Here is a 21,991-nt window from a genome sequence, read left to right as displayed (position 1 = left end):
TCAAATCACTGGTAGTTTGGCTTTCTACATTCATCAGTCAATGCGCTTTCAATTATAATGAATGAGTCACCGGGCTACTGCCATACGCAGCTGACTGTGCTCCCTGAGCATGACAGGAAGGGACTCAGTATTGCTGGGGCGCAGTTCTACTTGCATCAAATCTGAGACACTGTTAAGTGACCAAGAGGTCGGGCATAGCGAAGGGAGCTTTTCCTGTACCTACCGGGAGAGCGGCTACAATTCCGCTACGAGGACGCCAGAGTTTCGGTGAACAAGGGAGCCATATTATTTACCTTCAACGTATAAATAACGCGCAGTAAACAGAGTTAAGCGCCGTCGGTTATAAGTAGGGCTTACAGCAGCAATTAATACAGCTTTAAATCACTCGCCGTTAATGCTGCGCGGACCCCACGCGAGACCATTGGCTTTTTGCGCCCCAAAGTAGAGCTGCTAAATTACTCGTAACGATTTGGAAATGATGATAATTAGCTGTTCATTCGTACTGCTTCAGTGAACCGGTTCATTTTATGCACTCCAAATATTAAACAACAGTAAAGGTTATTTTTCTAAAAAAAATCAGAAGAAAGGCTCAAACGAAAAGAGGAAAATCTAAACGTGTTACGTACCACAAGCCTATGTGTGTTGCTGTACGGTATGGGATCCTTACCAGATTCGATTGGCGGACTACGTCGTCAAAGTTCAAAGAAGGGCAGATCTTTTTGCGTCATCGCGAAGAACGGAAGAGAGTGTCACGGATATGACACGCTACTTGGGGTGGCAATCATTAAAACAAATGCTTTTCTCGCTGCGGCGAGGTCTTCTCATGAAATTTCGATCACCAGCTTTCTCATCCGAATGTGAAAGTATTTTGTTGACTGCCATCTGCATAGGGAGTAACGACCATAGTAATAAAATACCGTGCACATCAGAGCTCGTATGAAGAGATTTAAGTGTTCGTCGTTCCCACGTGGTGTTCTAATCGAGAGCGGAACAGCAAAGAAACAGTCCGAAAGTAGTTTGCTGAACCCTCTGCCACGCACTTCAGTGGGAACTGCAGATCAGTCATGTAGGTGTAGATTGTTTTCGTTGCAGACTTCTCTCGAGTCATGTAACGTTTCTGCACTGCGTGGCCAACATTTTCAGGTTAACTGAACTCATCGTAATTCACACATTTTGATGTATTGTATTTTGGTGTCTGATTTTAAGTATTTCTATATGTGATAACTTGCACATATTCTCGCAAAGGATAATTTATAGGGAAGGCACGTCGGGAGCGAGGTGCTAAACTGATATATCATTCCCATCTAAGCTTCTCACAGCAAAAAACGACACTGGAAACTCTGGGGCAACAAGTGTCAAATACTTCACTGTCATCGAGATGTTTACAATTTAAATGAATATTTTAAAATGGATACGTGCTCTTTTCTTATGTACACAATCTAATAACTGTATCAATGAAGGTGTGTGTTATAATTATGCATCAGTTATCCTTATAGCTTATATCTATCTATGTTTTTCAAGGAATGTGATAATTTACATTTAAAGCCAGAACATTGTCATACGTTTACGAATTTACGAAATAAATCTAATTTACTGATGGACCGCCTCATTCTTTTCCAAACACTTGCTTCATTATAATGTCTCTCTCTTTCGTTCAATTATTGAGAGCTAACAGCACATGGTCACTATTTTGGTCTTCTCAATTACACATTCACAGCGCGCCTTTGGTTAAGGCCACTGAGAACTGTTTCAATCTTGTGCATTGTTGTGTTCTCAACGTAAGCGTACTTCGCGTTCAGACCAATGAAAAATGAACCCACAAGCTACTACCGTCTGTATTCTTTCTTCTCCCCGAAGAAGAAATACGAAAAGACTTCTCTTCCCAGGTATATTACCTCAGTCGGTTACAAATTCATTGTTGCCACTTAAGACCACCACTTCACTATGAAACAGGAATACTGTATATCATCATTTTCCTCATAAATTAATATGCACATATGCTCACTAAGCACACAAATTCTTAAGCCACGTGACCGTTGATATATGCATAGACTTTTGATCGTAATGTTTTACCATGTCGGCTCCGCTTCAACGTGAAGGATAACATCATCTACATCGCCCTTATGGATATTTTAATCGTTTGTTACTGATCATTTTTATTGCTGTAATTACTGTTTAATCAATAAAAACATGAGAGGAAGGACAAGGAAGTAACAGCAGACAAAAGACACCCTTGGGCTTATTGCCGCAAACCCTATCAATTACTCAATGAAGTGTACCTATGTTTGCATAAATCCAATTTCGAAGTTATAAGCACTTTCCACGTGAATACGAAATACACTGTAAATAAGCGACGTTAAAAATTTTCGAAAAAATTAAATTAAATCCGTACAGCCAATGGCGTAAATACTGAGAGAGAGGTAACTAAAACTGAAAACCATCCAAACTACGAACATTCTTAATTATAAAGTGAACTGAATTCAAATACAGTTCGATGTGGCAGTATTTCGCTTACCACAGAAACACTATATCGTATATCCGCGCTGTGGAAAAGGCGACTACATAACCATATTCTGACACGGAAGATCCTAGCGTGCCTAGTTATCTTCGAGTCGAGTTATGTAAGCAACACGCGAATGCTCAGGATACATGAACCGGCATTTTATTAGTTTCGTTGCGCTCACTAACTTGTTACATAATGATATAAAAACTGTATTCGATAATCCGGCAGAGTTTCGTAATTCTATCTCATCAATCTGGAAGTAATAAACTGTGCTAAGTTACGGAAGTTTTCACATATTAAACACTTTCGCCTCCGTAGTCTAGTGAGTGAGGGTCGCTGCCTGTTGATACCAAGGTCCTGTGTTATAATCTGGAAGAGTTTCCTTTGGCATAAAAGCAAGTAACCGTGTCCATTCAGCTTCATAATATCAGATATGAAACTACGTGAGTTAAACAGGCAATGAAATTGATAGATACACCGCTGAGGTGGTATCAAATTAAAAGAATTGCAAAAACCGGGGAGTCACACCATATTCATCTGAAAGGTGATCAGTTTTGGTGTACTTTAGTGCTACCCACAATTAATATTTTTGGATTTATGACCTCACATACAACAGGTGATACAGGGACATTTATTTGTACTCAGTGTGGTAACGACTGGGAGAACTGAGCGCCTAGGACATCTCCATGGCGTCTCTAATAGGCCACTCGCCAGGACCACTGTGGTGCTTCTTGAAAGCAGCCAAATGCCCGACTGTCTGTCAGACCTAATCAGTTAAACATAGTTTATTGACAAAGCAATGTTGTCAAATTCTATTACAGCTACACCCCAACGCTGAGAACTGCAGCCGATTTCATTACGTAAGGGTATGACATCTGAGGGAATGCCCAGCCTCTAGAATCGAAACTTGATCCAAGTTAAGTCTCTGTTGATTGGGTCGCTTCTAACAGTCGTGAAGTACCTGCGACAGAAGGGTTAGATCGCTAGGTCGACCAGCGAAAACACGGCAGGAAAACTTTCCGACGAGACCATAACAGGTCAAGATGGCTACTACTTAGAATGATGATGATGATGATGACGATGGTGACGACGACGACGACGACGACGAGGTAACGAAACCATGTTTTCACCAAGCTTGACACTACTATTTATAACAACGTGCCATTTACTATCGCGCCATAAATATGAATGCCTTGCGTCTTAAAATGGAACGATACTACTGTGGGCGACAGCTGCATGCCACCTTACGAAATGTAGCAGATATGAGGACCCCATCCCCTTTTCCTGTAGTCCCATTCACGAACGGCGCATCGGATGAACGACAGTCGCCAAGCGACTATAGAAGATCGAATTTCTCATTTGTCTCGTCTTGTTCGTTTTGCGAGACATACACCATCTGATCAAAACTCTCTGGGGACTGTTATGTAGCACATAATTAATCACCAGATGTCAAGAGACTGGGACGCGCCAGTATGGCTCTGAGCACTATGGGACTTAACATCTATGGTCATCAGTTCCCTAGAACTTAGAACTACTTAAACCTAACTAACCTAAGGACTCACACAACACCCAGTCATCATGAGGCAGAGAAAATCCCTGACACCGCCGGGAATCGAACCCGGGAACCCGGGCGCGGGAAGCGAGAACGCTACCGCACGACCAAGAGCTGCGGACGCGCGCCTGTGTAAAAGAAGACGGAAGTACTGTGTTGTCAGTAGAGAAGCGGTAACAAGAATGGGTCGGTCAGGAGAGTTAAGGGTCTTTGGACGTGGTCTAGTCACTGAGTATCACCTGAATCACAAATAAGTCAAGGACACTTCAGACCCTTCTAAAGGTGTCTAAGCGAATGTTGGTGATGTGATTGTGAACTGGGAACGGGAAGGAACAACCAAAGCTAAAGCAAGACCAGCTGGACCTCTTGTACTGACGAACAGGGACCGTCATGAATTGTGGAAGGTAGTTGTAACGCATGAAATCAGTCGCAAATTCCAAAGTTCGGCTAGCAGCCCGGCTAGCACAATGACAGTGCGCAAGAAGTTACGAAAAATGGGATACAATGGTCGAACAGCTCCTTTATAAGGAGCTGTGACACGTTTCTATAATCTACGCGATGCTTGAGGTGTTGAACAGGACCGGTGCCACTGGACTGAGGATCACCGGGAACGAGAATCTGGACCTGGCTTGGCGTGTAGTGCCAACAGTGATGTGCGGAGAATGTCATACTTTTCGTAGTTGTGGTGTAGTCCCCTTATTGCGCCTTAAGAAAACACCACATGCTGAAGGTTATACACACATTTTATAGCTTTGTGTACTGCATACAGTAGGGGAAACGTTCCGAGACGATGATTATTTCTATCAGCATGACCTTATACTTTGACATAAAGCATCATCCGTGAGGGAGTAGTTTGTGGATAATAACATTGCTGAAGAGGCTGGGCTGCCCAGAAACCCGACCTGAACTCAGCGGAACATCTCTGGGATAAGTCACATCGTCAACAATGGGCTGCCATTCCTCCACAGACATTCCGACACCGCACTGAAACCGTCCGCAGCAGAATTCAAGATGCCATAGGGGTGAAGGGTGGGCACACCTCACGTTAATTTCCACTATTAAGTGTCTGGATACTGTTGTTCACACAATAAATGTGGGAGGAAGCTCATGTTGCCTGGCTCATACTAGTGAATCGAATGATTCACGAGGAAGGTTTGAGTATATAACTTATTGTTTATTGAAATGATGAATGTGCAGTGAACGTATTGTTATCACTTTCATTTGGCGTTTCGTATGACATTTCGTGGCCATGATGAAAGCTACAAGCTGGTTAGCAAGAGAGGAGGCGGTATGTGGCGGGAAAAGCGGTACAGTAATGTGGCGGGAAAAGCAGTAAAGTACGCGGTCGTCCCAATTCCAGAGAGCCGTGAAGCTTGACCAGGACCTATACACATTATAAAATAAAGTTCCACTGTGATCTTTTTACGGTTTCCATTAACAGACTGATTCATGGGGAAGGTTTGTGCATATCCCTTCATATTATAAATAATTCGTGCATTTATAAGCACTTAGTGCTGCCCGTACGAAGTCGAGAGCGTTGCTAGTGAGAGGGGCGTTCAATAAGTAATGCATCACGTTTCCCTGCCAGTTCCGCTCGCAAAAATACGTAATTTGTTGTGGAACATCGTTGAAGCGCTGTGAGTCGTTGAGAGAGGCATCTGTCCTCATCGAAACAAGAGCGCGCAGTGCTGTCCGATCTCCCGCGTCCTGGTCGACCGCACACACCTGTGGCTCCTGCAGTGGTGGAACGTGCGGACAGACTCATTCGAGGTGATCGACGGCGGACAAAGACCTCGCTGCAGAACTGCGGAGGCAGGAACTGGGGGGGGGGCAGGCCCTAACAGTAAGGTGGTGTAAGACCGACACCGGGGGTGTCGGTAAGGCCTTCGCATTTAACGGAGAAAATGTCGAAAAACAGGATTTTGTAGCCAAAAGAGTCGAGAATAATATAGTGTACTGGAAGCCTGAATAAAACCAAACTGCTTTCAGAAAAAAAAAATGTGTTGCATTACTTGCTGAACGCCCCTCGTCCACCATGATCACTAACAGTTCCTTCGAGTATTACCGAAGTTACCATTATATCTATCAGTTTCGTTTAATTTAGAACGACGTGATGTATTCTATAGCGATAACTTTATCAACGCGACAAATTCAGTGGTCGCTGTTCCAAAACCAACAAGTGGTATTGCAGAAAAACAAAGAGTTACGATTCTTTTGTTGACGCAGTACAATTGACTACAGCTCTCACGTGGTGAAGTTTTGAATATCTACTAAAGATATACACCGAATAAAAAATCTCAAAAGAATTTTTTAAAACTGGTTCTTTTTATGGTGATACGAACCGCGATTGGTGCCTCAAAAACGGAGAGAACCTCTTGTAAAAATCACCGAACAGTGCTTGACAACGGCTACGGTCGCTTCCGTTCATCGGTAAAGTCGTGGCTGGAGTACGTATTGCAGGTACCGAAACAGCTGGGTGATCCATGCCGTGATGACGCCAGTGATGGCAACAGAATGGTTCTCCTTTCTTTTCCGAAATGTAATACAGGTTGCTGGGGCTGTGAGGTGCCCGCAGTGCACTATAGAGTAATTAGCAATTAATAGTGCGGCAGCCGAGCTGCGCAGTCTGGGCGGCCCCTGGGAGGCATTAATAAACGCGCACGGCGCCGCGGAAACCCGCCGCTCGCCGCCGGCTGTGGACCGAGCCCGCCCGGCCCGGCAGGAATTTCCCATTAGCGCATTTCCGTGGGCCTCTGCGCGGTCCGCGCCCGCTTTTATCGAACACCGCTGTCGGAGCCTGCGCCAAAGATGTAGATTCAGCGTCCCAGTCCCAACAGTTTAAATCCTCTCCGCCACGAATGAAGGTCCGGGAAGGCAGTCATACCCACTGTCATTCCTTGTCTATGCCAAGTTTCAACAACTTTTTTATTTACCAACAAATATTCCGCCATATTGTCAGTTTGAAGTGTCTTCGGTATTACTGATGTTTGCCTTTTCTAGAAATTGTCAGCTGGTGACGTACCCCATACTGAGTCGCGTAATACGCACCACCCCTTTTACTTCGCAGACAGTTCACGATATCGAAACGGGGTTTCCGGTGAATGATACTAAGCAAAGGGCATGTAATTTTGTTGTATGTCTAATCCTCTTAAATATTGTATCAGCCTTCATATTAAAACAACTATGGGGTTGTGACTTTTCGTGCTTTTCCGACAGATCTGTTGCAAATATACTTCTCGGGTTTTCCACCGGATCGTATTGTGTAACCCGCACAATATTCCAACGATGCAACACACTGCTGAGATTTAATTCAGCCTTTAAATACAGGAGCGTCCGGCACAACAGTCATTGCCTACAGCGCACGCCCCATGGCCTTTCTGCGGATCTCAGCAGGGGACACCAGGAGCGCCGCTTTCATCCAACAACAAGCGTCTTCCCGCGCACGGGTATTGCCTGCTCCCGGATGTGAATACATCGTAATTTGTTTAATTCGCGAAGTAAAACAAACAGTTCACGCCAACTTCAGTTGGTGGCCAATTGTTCTCAATCAATGTGTTCTAGTGCTCCGCAGTGTACGTCGATAAAGCTCGTACTATCAATCACAAGCATGAGCTGTTGGCGACACGTGGCATTAGAGCCTCACTTCATGCTGTTTACACCAGAAAAATCGAGACCAGCTGTCTTGCTGTTCAGTATTAGGACATTGTTGGATATTTTCGGCAAATTTTCAATGGCAACATTAATAAACACTATGTACTCGTCTGTTCAGGAGCTTTCGAGTGCTGTTGAAGAAGGTATATAGTTCTGTAAAATCCCCATATTTGCAAATTCTCGGGTTTGCGGCCGGATCGTACTATATAAATCGCCGCGCGATTATCATCAGTCGCACCTTGCATCAGTGACAGCAACAGCTACCGCCACCTGATGATGTCGAGCAGTTGCATCGATGAAATATTGTACTGGCCGCAAATCCGAGAAGTGTATTTGCAAATATGGGTTTTTTACAGAACTATATACCTTCTTTAACGGCATTCTAGAGCTCATTAAGAGACGAGTACAGTAACACAGTGTTTGTTAATGTTGCTGTTGAAAATTTAAAATATTGAATAATGTCCTAATACTGGACAGCAAGACGTCTGGAGTCGATTTTCCTGGTGTAAACAGCATGAAGTGAGACTCTCTCTCAAGCCACATGTCACCAACAGCTCATGCTTGTGATTGATAGTACGAGCTTTATCAACGTACACTGCGGAGCACTAGAGCACTCTCATTGAGAACAATTGGTCACCAACTGAAGCTGGCGTGAACTGTTTGCTTTACTTCGTGATTTTAACAAATTATGATGTATTTACATGGTTTCCTTCCCGACAAAAGTCACGCTGACAGTTGGCAGTATACATGACGCCATCTTGGATGACATCAGTGTCAGTATGAGATTCTTAATGATGGGTTTGTCTCAAGCACCGGTCTAATAATAAATAACTTGTATGCAGCGTACAAGCGTTGTTCACAAAACTGTCGTTTAGTGAATACTGTACGGCAACAGCGAAATATCAACCGCCTTATACTACGTGCCTCTCCCAAGAGTCGTCAGGAGTATTTTCTCTGGTAATTCGGTAGCTATTTGCATTTTCATATTTTCAGCATACACATTTAGTCATCACAGTTAAATGCTACTCATCATTTGTTTCGTATCAAGCCCAACATAGTCCGATAGCGTCGGTTTGACGCTCGTTACAAACAAAAGTTTCTTAAAACCACGTTAACTATTACATATTTCAGCCTAAGGTGACACAAATGGAACCGTTATTACCAGTTTCAGCGTACTACAACTCATCATCGAGCGATCAGAATTCTTACTCAGTAGCTCGTCAGAGTGCAGTTGAGCAGTCAATAAGACGAACTCACAACGTAAACTTATCTCCTATCGCTATTCAGTTTTATGTATTCAAATGGCTCTGAGCACTATGATACTTAACTTCTGAGGTCATAAGTCCCCTAGAACTTAGAACTACTTAAACCTAACTAACCTAAGGACATCAGACACATCCATGCCAGAGCCAGGATTCGAACCTGCCACCGTAGCGGTCGCGCAGTTCCAGACTGTAGCGCCACTCCGGCTGGCTCGTATATCCAGTTATAACTCCGAGCTCATGTCCTAGCTGTATGAAACTCTCATTACAAATCCTCTAGCCGGCCGGGTTAGCCGAGCGGTTCTAGGCGCTACAGTCTGGAACCACACGACCGCTACGGTCGCAGGTTCGAATCCTGCCTTGGGCATGGACGTGTGTGCTGTCCTTAGGTTAGTTAGGTTTAAGTAGTTCTAAGTTCTAGGGGACTGATGACCTCAGAAGTTAAGTCCCATAGTGCTCAGAGCCATTTGAACCAACAAATCTTCTAGACAGCACAAATAAGGTGAATTCAGACACTTCGCATTCGTGTCCCAAAGTAAACGAAACTACTACTTTTCATTCCCACGCAGTCAACGACTACCGAACAATCTGGCGCTTTCCCTGAAGCACACAGCCTCCCGACAAATCCATACAAAGTCTGTAGGAGATACTGCTGATTGCTGTCGTATAGTGCTCGTATTTGTCCCACGATGACATTTGCAGCCAATATATCTCAACCACAAAACTTGACAACTTATTTTGAGGAGCTATTTCCTGTTGTAAAGTGAACGTACAACTAATGGTCAAGTCTCTTATAGAATAGTGGCAAGCAACACTTGTGTTGGTAAACACAGCTTTATTAAATCTCAATTGATTTCAAGCATTCCCGCACATCTCCGTGCAGTGATACACCAGAGCCCGTATCTCGTGGTCGTGCGGTAGCGTTCTCGCTTCCCACGCACGGGTTCCCGGGTTCGATTCCCGGCGGGGTCAGGGATTTTCTCTGCCTCGTGATGGCTGGGTGTTGTGTGCTGTCCTCAGGTTAGTTAGGTTTAAGTAGTTCTAAGTTCTAGGGGACTGATGACCATAGATGTTAAGCCCCATAGTGCCCAGAGACATTTTGATACACCAGAATTTTGTTCTTTTTGCGGATTTTTAATGATTTGAGTAATTTCGACACTCGTCAACTCTCGTGACAAAGTGATACGCTTTAGCTGAAGTACAGCAAATTAAAAACATCGCATTTTTTGAAGTGTCATTTGCTACATAACATTCTAAAATGAAACAGAAACTTGATTTGATTGGTTGTGGAAAACTAGAGAAAATCTGAAGTTACAAACAGGCACGCAATGTCATCGTCCACCACGAACGACATGTTCCCAAAAACGGAAGTTCCAATGTACTTGCAACATTCACTGTCTAACATGATGCGGCTGTATCCGCGAACTGACATCGGCCTCTGAAGCCTAGTTTCTAATTAATCCCGTATGACGTACAGCGTACACCGATACCACAGCGATATGGGCGCCATTACCCCTGGGCGTATGTTTGCGTAGTTCCATGCGTGGCGAGTGTTGATGACCTTAATGTCCTATTGTCCGCAATGCCATTAGGGACAGAGCAATCTCGTGGTCAGTAATTCATCTGGGGCGATTGAGTTGGTGCCAAACAGATAAAGGGACCGTTACGACTCGGTGGGATTCTGTAATAAACTGGAGCACATGGCTTCGGAGCAGCCCCGTCGTCCTTCTGTTAAGAAACAATATAAATCTTTTTCCGGTTGGTGAAATTAAATTCAAATAGTTCGTAGTATACATATGTGCGTGATGTTAAGCGCTCTACCAAGCCGGAAAGCAGTGTCTAATTGGCCTATCTTATCCACCTAAGCCACAACGCATCCACGCCACGCAACATTTCGGCAAAATCGTCTTTGAATATTAAAAACCACTAGCTCTCGCACATACAAAACCTAAAATTTTTTGAGTAAATTTTACCCTACTATTTTGTGAATTTGAAAAGCGTAAGTTCAACAATTACACCATTTTGGTTCTCTGGTCTTCTTACTACGAGACAACTATCCTTTTGAGAGTTACGTTTAGATCGAATTGGAAACGTAAGTTTTATTTCCATTACTCTCACAGAAGAGGTTAACTTGATAGTGTTAACAAAAGCAGCTGGCATAAGAATGCGAGAGGATATTAAAAACCTCGCGCGGCGTGCATGCGTTGTAGATTAAGTGGAATTTGCAGGCGAATTTGAGGTTGTATCCGGCTAGACAGACAACAAGTGTCATATTAAATTTTTCGGCTCGACTTTCCCTATACCACTGTGGTATGTTGGCTACAGTTTCCACCCTGTGTACATGTACAGCGTGGTCAGAAACAGCCTGAAACAGCCAGTAAGAGCCTGCTGCAGCGCAGATCGTGCTGAGAAACAATCGTTAAGAAAAAAAAATCGGTATGTTGCGCCGTTTCCGAGTTAATTACCATTGAAGTTACCCAGTCAGGCCGTAGCGCGCGCAGGTTCAAGCAGCCCGCCAAAACGTGTTCTTCATCTCGTTTCCTAAAACCGGACAAGAGAGCGATACAAAATTTGATTGTGGAGCGGTAGTAAAAGGATCGAACCCGAGCTAAAGGGTCAGCAGCCTCGTACGCTATTTTCTACACTATGAGAACAGCTGACACTAATTTATTATACCTGGCGGGCCGCTTGTATCTGTGCGCGCAAGGGCCTGATCAGGCCAACTTCAACGCTAATTAACTCGTCAACACCACAACGTATAGATTTTTTAATCAGACCCTGGAGAAGAATCTTACCAACTGTAAAATTACACATGCAGGAATCTACAAAACTGAAGTAGTGAATAACTTGGCTTGGGAAGCTACTACATCTCTTAAGATCAAAGTACCTTTTATACATCTGTTGCAATGTGTACGTACCAATACCAAAAAGGCCTGGAAGGAAAACTGGGAGACGTCAAATACAGACAACTGGCAATAATACGCCTCAATCCAACCATAAATTCCGCTTAGGCCTTGGTTTTAAACGTCAGTAGCACGCCTACAAGCCATCACAACAATAATCAGTATGAGATTTAGCAAATGCAATTTCCCACGACATCTCCACAGCTTGAGCTTGAGTGATAACCGCCATTTCTGAATTCATCGACCACGAAACGGAACATTAATGAGGTTGTGGGAGGTACTGACAGCACGGCCAGCAGCCTGGTTGACGATGCATGGCGCAAACAGCCCGGTCAAGATGGTCTCACGGATTCCCGATTGGATTTAAATCTGGGGAGTTTGGTGGCCCGGGGAATACGAAAAACTCATCCTGGTGCTCTTTGAACCACGCACGTACCTTGCGAGCTGTGAGACACGTTGCACTGTCATGCTGGTAGGTTCCATCTTGCCGAGCAAAACGAACAGCGTGTAGATGTGCACACGGTCCCCATAGATACATGCGTACTTGTGTTGATGCACTGTGCCTTCCATAATGACGAGATCACCCAGGGAAAGCCACGAAAACAGTCTCCCTCCTCCGTCCTGGACTCTTCCGACGACTCTTGTACTGTGTTTGCTTTCAGGTGATCCGCGCATAAAACGTGATTCATCTGAAAAGGCCACCTGTTGTCACTCAGTGGACGCCCACTTGAGGTACTGGCGTGCAAATTCCAACTTTCGTCGTCGATGGACAGCAGTCAGCAACGGTGCATGAATCAGGCGTCTGCTGCGGAGGCCCATGGACAGCAACGTTCGCCGAACGGTCGTTGAGGAGACACCGACGGTATTCCCTCGGTTTATCTGGGCCGTTAGTTGCTCATCAGTTGCACTTCTATTTGCCCGTACACACCTCTGCTGCCGTCGTTCACCCCTGTCATCTGTGGCCATGGCGCACTGCAGTTGCCTCGGCGCCAGTTTGCCATGCTCGGTATAGGCCCACTTTAACCACGCCGGCACGAGAACAGTTTACAACTCCGCCGTTTCGGAAATGCTTCCACCCTTGGCCCGAAAGCCAATGACCATGCCCATTTGGACGTCAGATGAGTCACTCCGTTTGCGCATTACGACAACGACTAAACCGATTTACGCGACCCCCCCCCCCCCTCCCAAACACGCTGTGTACACTGAAGCGCCAAAGAATCTGGCATTGGCATGCATATTCAAATACAGAGATATGAACACAGGCAGAAAACGGCGCACAGTTGTTGGCTCAGTTACTGCTACTACAATGGCAGGTTATCCAGATTTAAGTGAGTTTGAACGTGGTGTTACAGTCGGCGCACAAGCGATGGGACACAGCATCTCCGATGTAGCGATGAAGTGGAGATTCCCTGTATGACCATTTGACGGTAAAACATCAAATCTTCGAGATCGCTGCGGCCGCAAAAAATATTCCTGGAACAACGGAACCAACGTGACAGAAGTGCAACCCTTCCACAAATTGCAGCAAATTTCAATCCTGGGCATCAGTAACTGTCAGCGTCCGAAACATTCAACGAAACATAATCGATATGGGCTTTCGGAGCGGAAGACCCACTCGTGTACCCTTGATGACTGCACGATACAAAGTAATACGCCTCGCCTGGGCCTGTCAATAACATTGGACTGTTGACGGCTTGAAACATGTTGCCTGGTGGGACGAGTCTCGTTTCAAATTGTATCGGGCGCATCAACGAGTACGGGTATGGAGACAACCACATGAATCCTAGGACCCTGCATGTCAGCAGAGGACTGTTCAAGCTGGTGGAGGCTCTGTAGTGGTGTGGGGCGCGTGCAGTTGGAGTGATATGGGACGTCTGATACGTCTACATACGACTCTCACAGGTGACGCGTAAGTAATCATCCTGTCTGATCACTTGCATCCGTTCATGTCCTTTATGCATTTCGACGGACTTCGGCTATTCCAACAGGACAATGCGACAACCAACACGTCCAGAATTGCTACAGAGTGGCTCCAGGAACACTCTTCTGAGTTTAACACTTCCGCTGGCCACCAAACTCCCCAGACATGAACATTATTGAGAGTATCTGGGATGCCTTGCAACGTGCTGTTCAGAAGGTATCTCCACTCCTTGTACTCTTACTGATTTATGGACAGCCCTGCTGGATTCATGGTGCCTGTTCCCTCCAGCACTTCTTCAGACTTAGTTGAGTCCTTGCCACGTCGTGCTGCGGCATTCTGCGTGTTCGCGGGGACCGTACACGATATTAGGCAGGAGTACCACTCTGTTTGGCTCCTCAATGTATATCCTCCGCTGCTAGAACTGTGAACGGTTATTGCAGGTTGACGTCCAAAATAGGCTTTCCCCACATTAATGTGACTGGACCGTGCATATTCCGACAGAAGGCCCCACGCAGCCTAACTTTGGTCGTTCAGTACCGCGCTGAGTCACGAGACGTTATGTTGACATGTAGGATGAACAAAGTACGTTACACGGTGAACTGTTGACGTCCGCCGGCCGGGGTGGTCGAGCGGTTGTAGGCGCTACAGTCTGGAACCGCTTGACCGCTACGGTCACAGGTTCGAATCCTGTTTCGGACATGGATGTGTGTGATGTCCTTAGGTTCGTTATGTTTAAGTAGTTCTAAGTTCTAGGGGACTGATGACCTTAGAAGTTAAGTCCCATAGTGCTCAAAGCCATTTTCTTTTTGTTGACGTCCAGTGTGAAACGTCCTTACCGCAGCTCCGCGTCCCACCGGGCAATTGTGCAGAGGGTGTCAGCTGCCGTGGTAAGCCGACAAGGACAGCACAGCCAGGGCAGTCATAACGATCGCTGGGCCGCGCCCCGCTGCCTGGCCGTAATTCAGATCACGCGCGCCCAACCTGAGCCCGGCGACGCGCCTGGGGGACCGCCGATTTCCGTCGCGCGCTTTCATCTCCCCGTTTAATGTGCTCCTGCTGACTCACAACGTTTCTGCTAACCACTAACACACTATCCTACCGTTCACTACCTTTTGGACACCCGACAGTACAGCCAATTTTCTTAATTGCTTTGTATCACCACATATTCAGTGGGGTCTCGTTGTCTAGTGGTAAAGCGCATGGCTGGAAACCGTGAGCTCACGAGATCCAATCACCACCGGCCCACGGAATTTTTTAGCCTGCCTTGAATGTAAACTTCACCTGAGGAGTCGCCAGGAATGACACCTTAAATTGTACCCCCCCCCCCCCCCTTTTCGCTGTGAGTATTACTTAAAAATTCTTCTAACTCTGAGAGAGAACGTCTTACATACGAGGGGACTTCAGAAGTAGGTTATACATGTGGTACAAAGCTACAACATTTCCGCGGAGAATTGTCAAAGAGAGTATACGTTCTGGATTTCTTGCAGAAGAACTTACGCTGCCGTGTAGGTAACAGGTGTGACACCGCGTGCGAGAGAAATGGCGCGGCAATTGGGAACGTTCTCGAAAGTTGAAGCACCGCAGTAAGGTTCTCGCGGCTAAAATGTCTAAACTGCCAGCGAAGTCACCGTGAAATTCTGGTGGTTTATGGACCAAATGCAATGATGCCTCCAGCCGTAATGAAATGGTGTCGACAGCTTGACAGAAGCCATATAGAGATGAGTGGTACTGACCGGGGAGGAAGGTCATTAAGGAAGGCCAGGGATATTAACGATGCCCAGGCAATCAAGAAACTGAGTTGCAGCAATCGAAGAAAATCCAATGACGAAGGCTTTCTCGTAAGGTCCTCGAATGGCTGAAATTGAGACATGTATCTGTGTCACTTTGAAGTGTGGTGCAGCATTCAATAAATGTTCTCTCGCAAATATTACAATAGTATTTTCTTTATGCTCCACCTTTTTTTGTGTTGCACTTACGCACGTTTGGCGTTCACATTTAATGTTTCCTTAATCTGTATGTGATCCTGGAAGTATATCTAAGGTATTGAACAATAAATGGCGAATTTCAATAACAATGAAAGTGTTAGATTATCAGAACATTGCGCGTTCATGATTATCAATAAGAAAACCGAGAGTCATCTGAAGTAGATAGTACACTTCAAGGAAAATTTATGATAGCTCTTTACGGAACTCTTGTCTACATTAACTCTGTCTCTAGTGTCATGGATGAGTTGTTTTGGACTAAAATAAAGTTAACCACAACATTTACTAAGGGCGTGCATTATTTTTATGATTAAGGAAATAGTCTCGAAACGACCTGCATTCTGGCAAAAGTGATGCATGGGTCGCGCAGAAATAACGTGTTTGAAGGAATTTGAGACTTCGTTTGTTGAGCTGTGCACACCGATTTCTATAGCTTCCTCGGCTATTATGTAGCATATACGCTACATCAAACTTTTATTTTTTCTAGTTCAGGGAAAACTCGCTGTGCCCGACTGTAGCGTCGACTTTAAACTATTTGCCTTCTGTGCATCACTTGTTTTCGTTTCTGCATGTTCCCAGTAGATGGCAGCATCTGCTTGCAGAAAGCAGTTTATTGTAGTGTCCGCATGTTATCGAGAAGTTTACTTATTTTTTATCTCTATTTTTGGCTAGACTGTGTTTGGAACATGTTGTAATATGCTATTATACCGCGCTCTATCGAAAAAGTTACTACAGTATTTATGTTGTATTCGCCTGGTAGTCGATTTCCCCGCAATCCAGGCAGGCTGTGCGGGTAGCCGCACCGCCAGAATGACGTGGGTAAACAGCTTTCAACTCAGTTATCTTTCCTTGTGTGGCCCGGGCTGTTTACAACGGAGTTACTCGTCATCTCCACGGCGTCTGGGAGTTCCAACCTTGCTTGCCAATAGGCAGCGTACCTGTTGCCGCAGAGAGCGCTGTCGTCAGGGTACTATTTCGCTACGTCAAATCACGTGCCCACGCAGCGCCACGCGGATATCCATATGCTCCCGACTAGTTAGGCCACTGCCGGACTGCGCGAAGTTATTTACGCCCCAAGCCTCGAGTCTATAGTAGGAGAAGTTTTGTTTGGCCACATCCGCAGTTCACTTCATTGCTACCCGTTGGCTGTACCAGCAGTTTCGTCAGGGCTCCATGTTGGCAGACCTGGCCCAGTGCATAGTGGTCTTCACCGGCAGCACGTCAGTCGTCCCACGCTGGCAGCACCGGCCCAGTAACGTCCCAGGTGTTCACGCCGCTGCCTATCACGACTCAAAGGTTCGTCGTGTACGCACACACATCATAGACAACGTCATAGAAGGGACATTTCTGTTGTCTGCAACTGTGTGGAAATTCATCGAAGGGCATTATAAGTGAGTTTCGTTTTGTTAATAAATTTATTCTTTTAAAAATGTCTTTGATCACTATGAGTACGAGGATACTTCAGTTTATTTCATCATGAGACACAGCCGATGTATTTTTTTCGATGTAGCACTGGGTTTACATTCAGTAACGACCTACGCTTTCACATGCCAGTGGCACAGTTTTCATAATTTTTTTGACACTCAGTTTTCTGCATATTTCAAATATTTTAGTTGATAAAATCCGCGTACCTGCGTTGAAACTACGCGATATTTCGGTGTCAGAGAGATCACCTTTCGGCGCTGAATTACGAAACAGGCACCCGGATGAAACCCCGAGAAGATTTCATCAGCAGTATATGCCGGGAAAGTGCACATTCTTATATACAATAGTTATGACTGACGCGACAGAAGGATCTGACACCACGGACTGCATCCTTCATCCGCCGAATAGTTTGTAGATAAAGACTCTTCCGCCAATCACATATTTAAGCGGCTGCACACCGTCTCTCGGCCGATTCCAGTTGTCACTGCTGTCCAGAAAATGCCGATCAGCAGCCAAACCATTATAAGCGAGTTACCGTCAGCCGTCACTGGACAGTCAATGGTGATCGTCTCAGTATTCATGTATTAACAGCCAGAACATGGAAGCTGTCAGTGACAACAGTCCAAATGGAACTGTATTTGCACTACTGGCCATTAAAATTGCTACACCAAAAAAAAAATGCAGATGATAAATGGGTATTCATTGGGCAAATATATTATATTAGAACTGACATGTGATTACATATTCACGCAATTTGGGTGCATAGATCCTGAGAAATCAGAACCCAGAACAATAACGGCTTTGATACGCCTGGGCATTGAGTCAAACAGAGATTGGATGGCGTGTACAGGTACAGCTGCCCATGCAGCTTAACATGATACCACAGTTCATTAAGAGTAGTGACTGGCGTACTGTGACGAGCCAGTTGCTAGGCCACCACTGACCAGACGTTTTCAATTGGTGAGAGATCTGGAGAATGTGCTGGCCAGGGCAGCAGTCGAACATTTTCTGTATCCAGAAAGGCCCGTACAGGACCTGCAACATGCGGTCGTGCATTATCTTGCTGAAATGTAGGTTTTCGCTGGGATCGAATGAAGGGTAGAGCCATGGGTCGTAACACATCTGAAATGTAACGTCCACTGTTCAAAGTGCCGTCAATGCGAACAAGAGGTGACCGAGACGTGTAGCCAATGGCACCCTGTACCATCATGCCGGGTGATACGCCAGTATGGCGATGACGAATACACGCTTCCGATGTGCGTTCACCGCGATGTCGCCAAACACGGATGCGACCATCATGATGCTGTAAACAGAACCTGGATTCATCCGAAAAAATGACGTTTTGCCATTCGTGCACCCAGGTTCGTCGTTGAGTACAGCATCGCAGGCGCTCCGGTCTGTGATGCAGCTTCAAGGGTAACCGCAGCCATGGTCTCCGAGCTGATAGTCCATGCTGCTGCAAACGTCGTCTAACTGTTTGTGCAGATGGTTATTGTATTGCAAACGTCCCCATCTGTTGACTCAGGGATAGAGACGTGGCTGCACGATCCGTTACAGCCACACAGCCATGCGGATAAGATGGCTGCCATCTCGGCTGCTAGTGATACGAGGCCGTTGGGATCCAGCACGGCGTTCCGTATTACCCTCCTGAACCCACCGATTAGATATTATGCTAACAGTCATTCGATCTCGACCAACGCGAGCAGCAATGTCGCGATACGATGAACCGCAATCGCGATAGCCTACAATCCGACCTTTATCAAAGTCGGAAACGTGATGGTACGCATTTCTCCTCCTTACACGAGGCATCACAACAATGCTTCACCAGGCAACGCCGGTCAACTGCTGTTTGTGTATGAGAAATCGGTTGGAAACTTTGCTCATGTCAGCACGTTGTAGGTCTCGCCACCGGCGCCAACCTTGTGTGAATGCTCTGAAAAGCTGATCATTTGCATATCACAGCATCTTCTTCCTCCCGGCTAAATTTCGAGTCTGTAGCAGATCATCTTCGTGGTGTAGCAATTATTATTGAATGAGTTACGTTAGACCGGTGTCCAGAACTGCCGGCCGCGGTGGTCTAGTGGTTCTAGGCGCGCAGTCCGGAACCGCGGGACTGCTACTGTCGCAGGTTCGAATCCTGCCTCGGGCATGGATGTGTGTGATGTCCTTAGGTTAGTTAGGTTTAAGTAGTTCTAAGTTCTAGGGGACTGATGACCACAGAAGTTAAGTCCCATAGTGCTCAGAGCAATTTTTTTTTGTCCAGAACTTTTACTTCACGGTCACGCCATCTCATCAAACTAGAGTTGAGTATTTATTAAGGATATTGTGCTAAAAAGTGATCGTTAATTGTTTCTCACGGTGTTTCCAATGTCATTTGCATTTTAGTGTAACTTCGCCCTGCGACAACACTGTTGCAGCGTGCCAGCACGCCACCTCAATACAGCAACTACTTTCTGTGGTAAGGGGTTCGCCTGCTGCTGCGTTTCTGTTGGATGTCAAACTTATTTGGTGATGACAACAACACTTCGGTCTTACTGTGTCCCAGAACAATGTATTGTTCACGAAAATAAACTTTTCATTCATAAAATCAAAGTTCAGGATTGAGGCGGTTTAGGAAAGAAAAGTAGTTGCTGAGTTTTAAGAGGAGCAGTGTGAATGCTGCGGCCACGGCAGACGCCAGTGTGCAGGTGGACGGCGCGCGCCCGCGGTACTGACCAGGGGATGGCGAGCAGGTACTGGAGCAGGCGGCGGTAGTCGTCGGGCTTGGCGCGCTCTCGCCGCGGCGTGGCGGGGAAGGCGAGCACGGGCCCGCCGCGCCGGTCGCGGCCCCCCGTCAGCACGGCCAGTCGCTCCTGCAGCAGCGACAGCACGTCCAGCGCGCGCACCCCGTCCATCCTGCCGCCGCCACCTGCGCACACAACACGCAAACGTCACACAACAGCCACAGCTCGTGTACACAGTTACAACAATATACATCGTGCGGTCCACGTGTTCCTCCCGCGCTGAATTCATACAGGCTTTTAGTTATTGTTGTTGTGCTCTTCAGTCAAAGGCTAACAATAACAATTCCCATACCTTCCACGGTTGCCCCGAGACCCCCTCCTCTCTTCCCCCCTTTACCTCCTTTACACTGCTGATATGCCCAAACAACCTCCACCAGTCAATCTCTTTAGCATGCTGATAACACAGCTTTCCTCGAGGCCAAAAATCCCAACAATCCCTCCAAATCCACCTGAATCAGTTTATCTCCTCATGCAACCAGTATCTCATCAAGAACAACCCCTCCAAACCCCAGACAATAATTTTAGGACTAATGACCCATATCTTCCACCTAAATGACCTGTATCTTACCATTTACTTATCCAGTTAACTAACGCATTAAAGTATCTCGGACTAATCCTCGTCTGCCAACTAACGTGGGAACGTGGGCACCTTATCTACCAACCACCCAACAGAAAGAGCACAACATACTAAAACTACTATCACATCGAACTTGGGGATTACACCCCTCCATCATTCCTTACACCTACAAAACCCTGATCCGACCCATCTTTTGTTATGGAAATGTTTCATGAACGTGCCCCTCCATTTATTCGAACGCCACTCACTCCGCCTCGCTTTCCGCATCTATTTATCTTCCCCCACATGGATCTACATCTACATTATTACTCTGCTATTCACAATAAAGTGCCTGGCAGAGGCTTCAATGAACCACCTTCATGCTGTCTCTCTACCGTTCCACTCTCGAAAGGCACGCGGGAAAAACGAGCACTTAAATTTTTCTGTGCGAGCCCTCATTTCTCTTATTTTATCGTGATGACCATTTCTTCCTATGTAGGTGGGTGCCAACAGAATATTTTCGCAATCGGAGGAGAAAACTGGTGATTGAAATTTCATGAGAAGATCCCGTTGCAACGAAAAACGCCTTTGTTTTAATCATTGCCACTTCAATACACGTATCATGTCTGTGACATTATCTTCCCTATTTCGCGATAATACAAAACGAGCTGCCCTTCTTTGTACTTTTTCGATGTCATCCGTCAGTCCCACCTGAAGCGGATCCCACCTCGCACAGCAATACTCCAGAATAGGGTGGACAAGCGTAGTGTAAGCAGTCTTTTTGGTAGACCTGTTGCACCTTCTAAGTGTGTTCTGCCAATGAATTGGAGTCTTTGGTTTGCTCTACCCATAATATTATCTATGTGATTGTTCCAATTTAGGTTATTTGTAATTGTAATCCCTAAGTATTTAGTTGAATTTGCAGCCCTCAGATTTGTGTGACTTATAGCGTAATCCAAATTTAGCTGATTTCTTTTAGTACTCATGTGAATGACTTCACAGTTTTCTTTATTCACGGTCAATTGTCACTTTTCGCACCATACAGATATCTTATCTAAATCATTTTGCAAGTCGTTTTATCATCATCCAATTCCCACCGCCCCTTACCCACATCGAACACCTCTGCATCTCCTATGCTACCTGCAAATCAGATTCCAATGACCCTTTGATCACCAACCCCGGTACGCTGCCGCGCCTTTACAAACACATCTCACTGTCCCTACACCTGCACACATTCCATATCCTACCACAAGCAACTAACTCCCTGTCCCAGACATTGAGATCTGGCCCGCTGTTTATCCTTCCTACCAACCCTAACTCTTCTCTTCCCCATCTATACCACTTCACTTCATAGCACGGCTCCCTTCTTCTTTTCCGATCATCCTGTTTAACTCCCCCCACCAGACCAATAAGAACAAAATAAATGGAAATCGTGCTTTACTTTAACCTGGTA

The 21,991-nt window shown here is 45.8% G+C and overlaps 1 protein-coding gene across 1 annotated transcript in view; it reads right to left on the bottom strand.

Moving 5' to 3' along the window:
• LOC124794768 (kalirin) overlaps positions 1-21,991 on the bottom strand; it is a 2,150,963-nt gene that overhangs the window by 1,465,179 nt on the left and 663,793 nt on the right. The window contains exon 6 of the mRNA XM_047258392.1: positions 19,915-20,107. Coding sequence (XP_047114348.1) covers positions 19,915-20,107 — 193 coding nt within the window. The remainder of the gene's footprint in view (positions 1-19,914; positions 20,108-21,991) is intronic.

This window comes from Schistocerca piceifrons, chromosome 4 (genome assembly GCF_021461385.2).
Source record: "Schistocerca piceifrons isolate TAMUIC-IGC-003096 chromosome 4, iqSchPice1.1, whole genome shotgun sequence".
Lineage (NCBI taxonomy): Eukaryota > Metazoa > Arthropoda > Insecta > Orthoptera > Acrididae > Schistocerca > Schistocerca piceifrons.
This window is presented reverse-complemented; position numbering and strand designations above follow the sequence as displayed.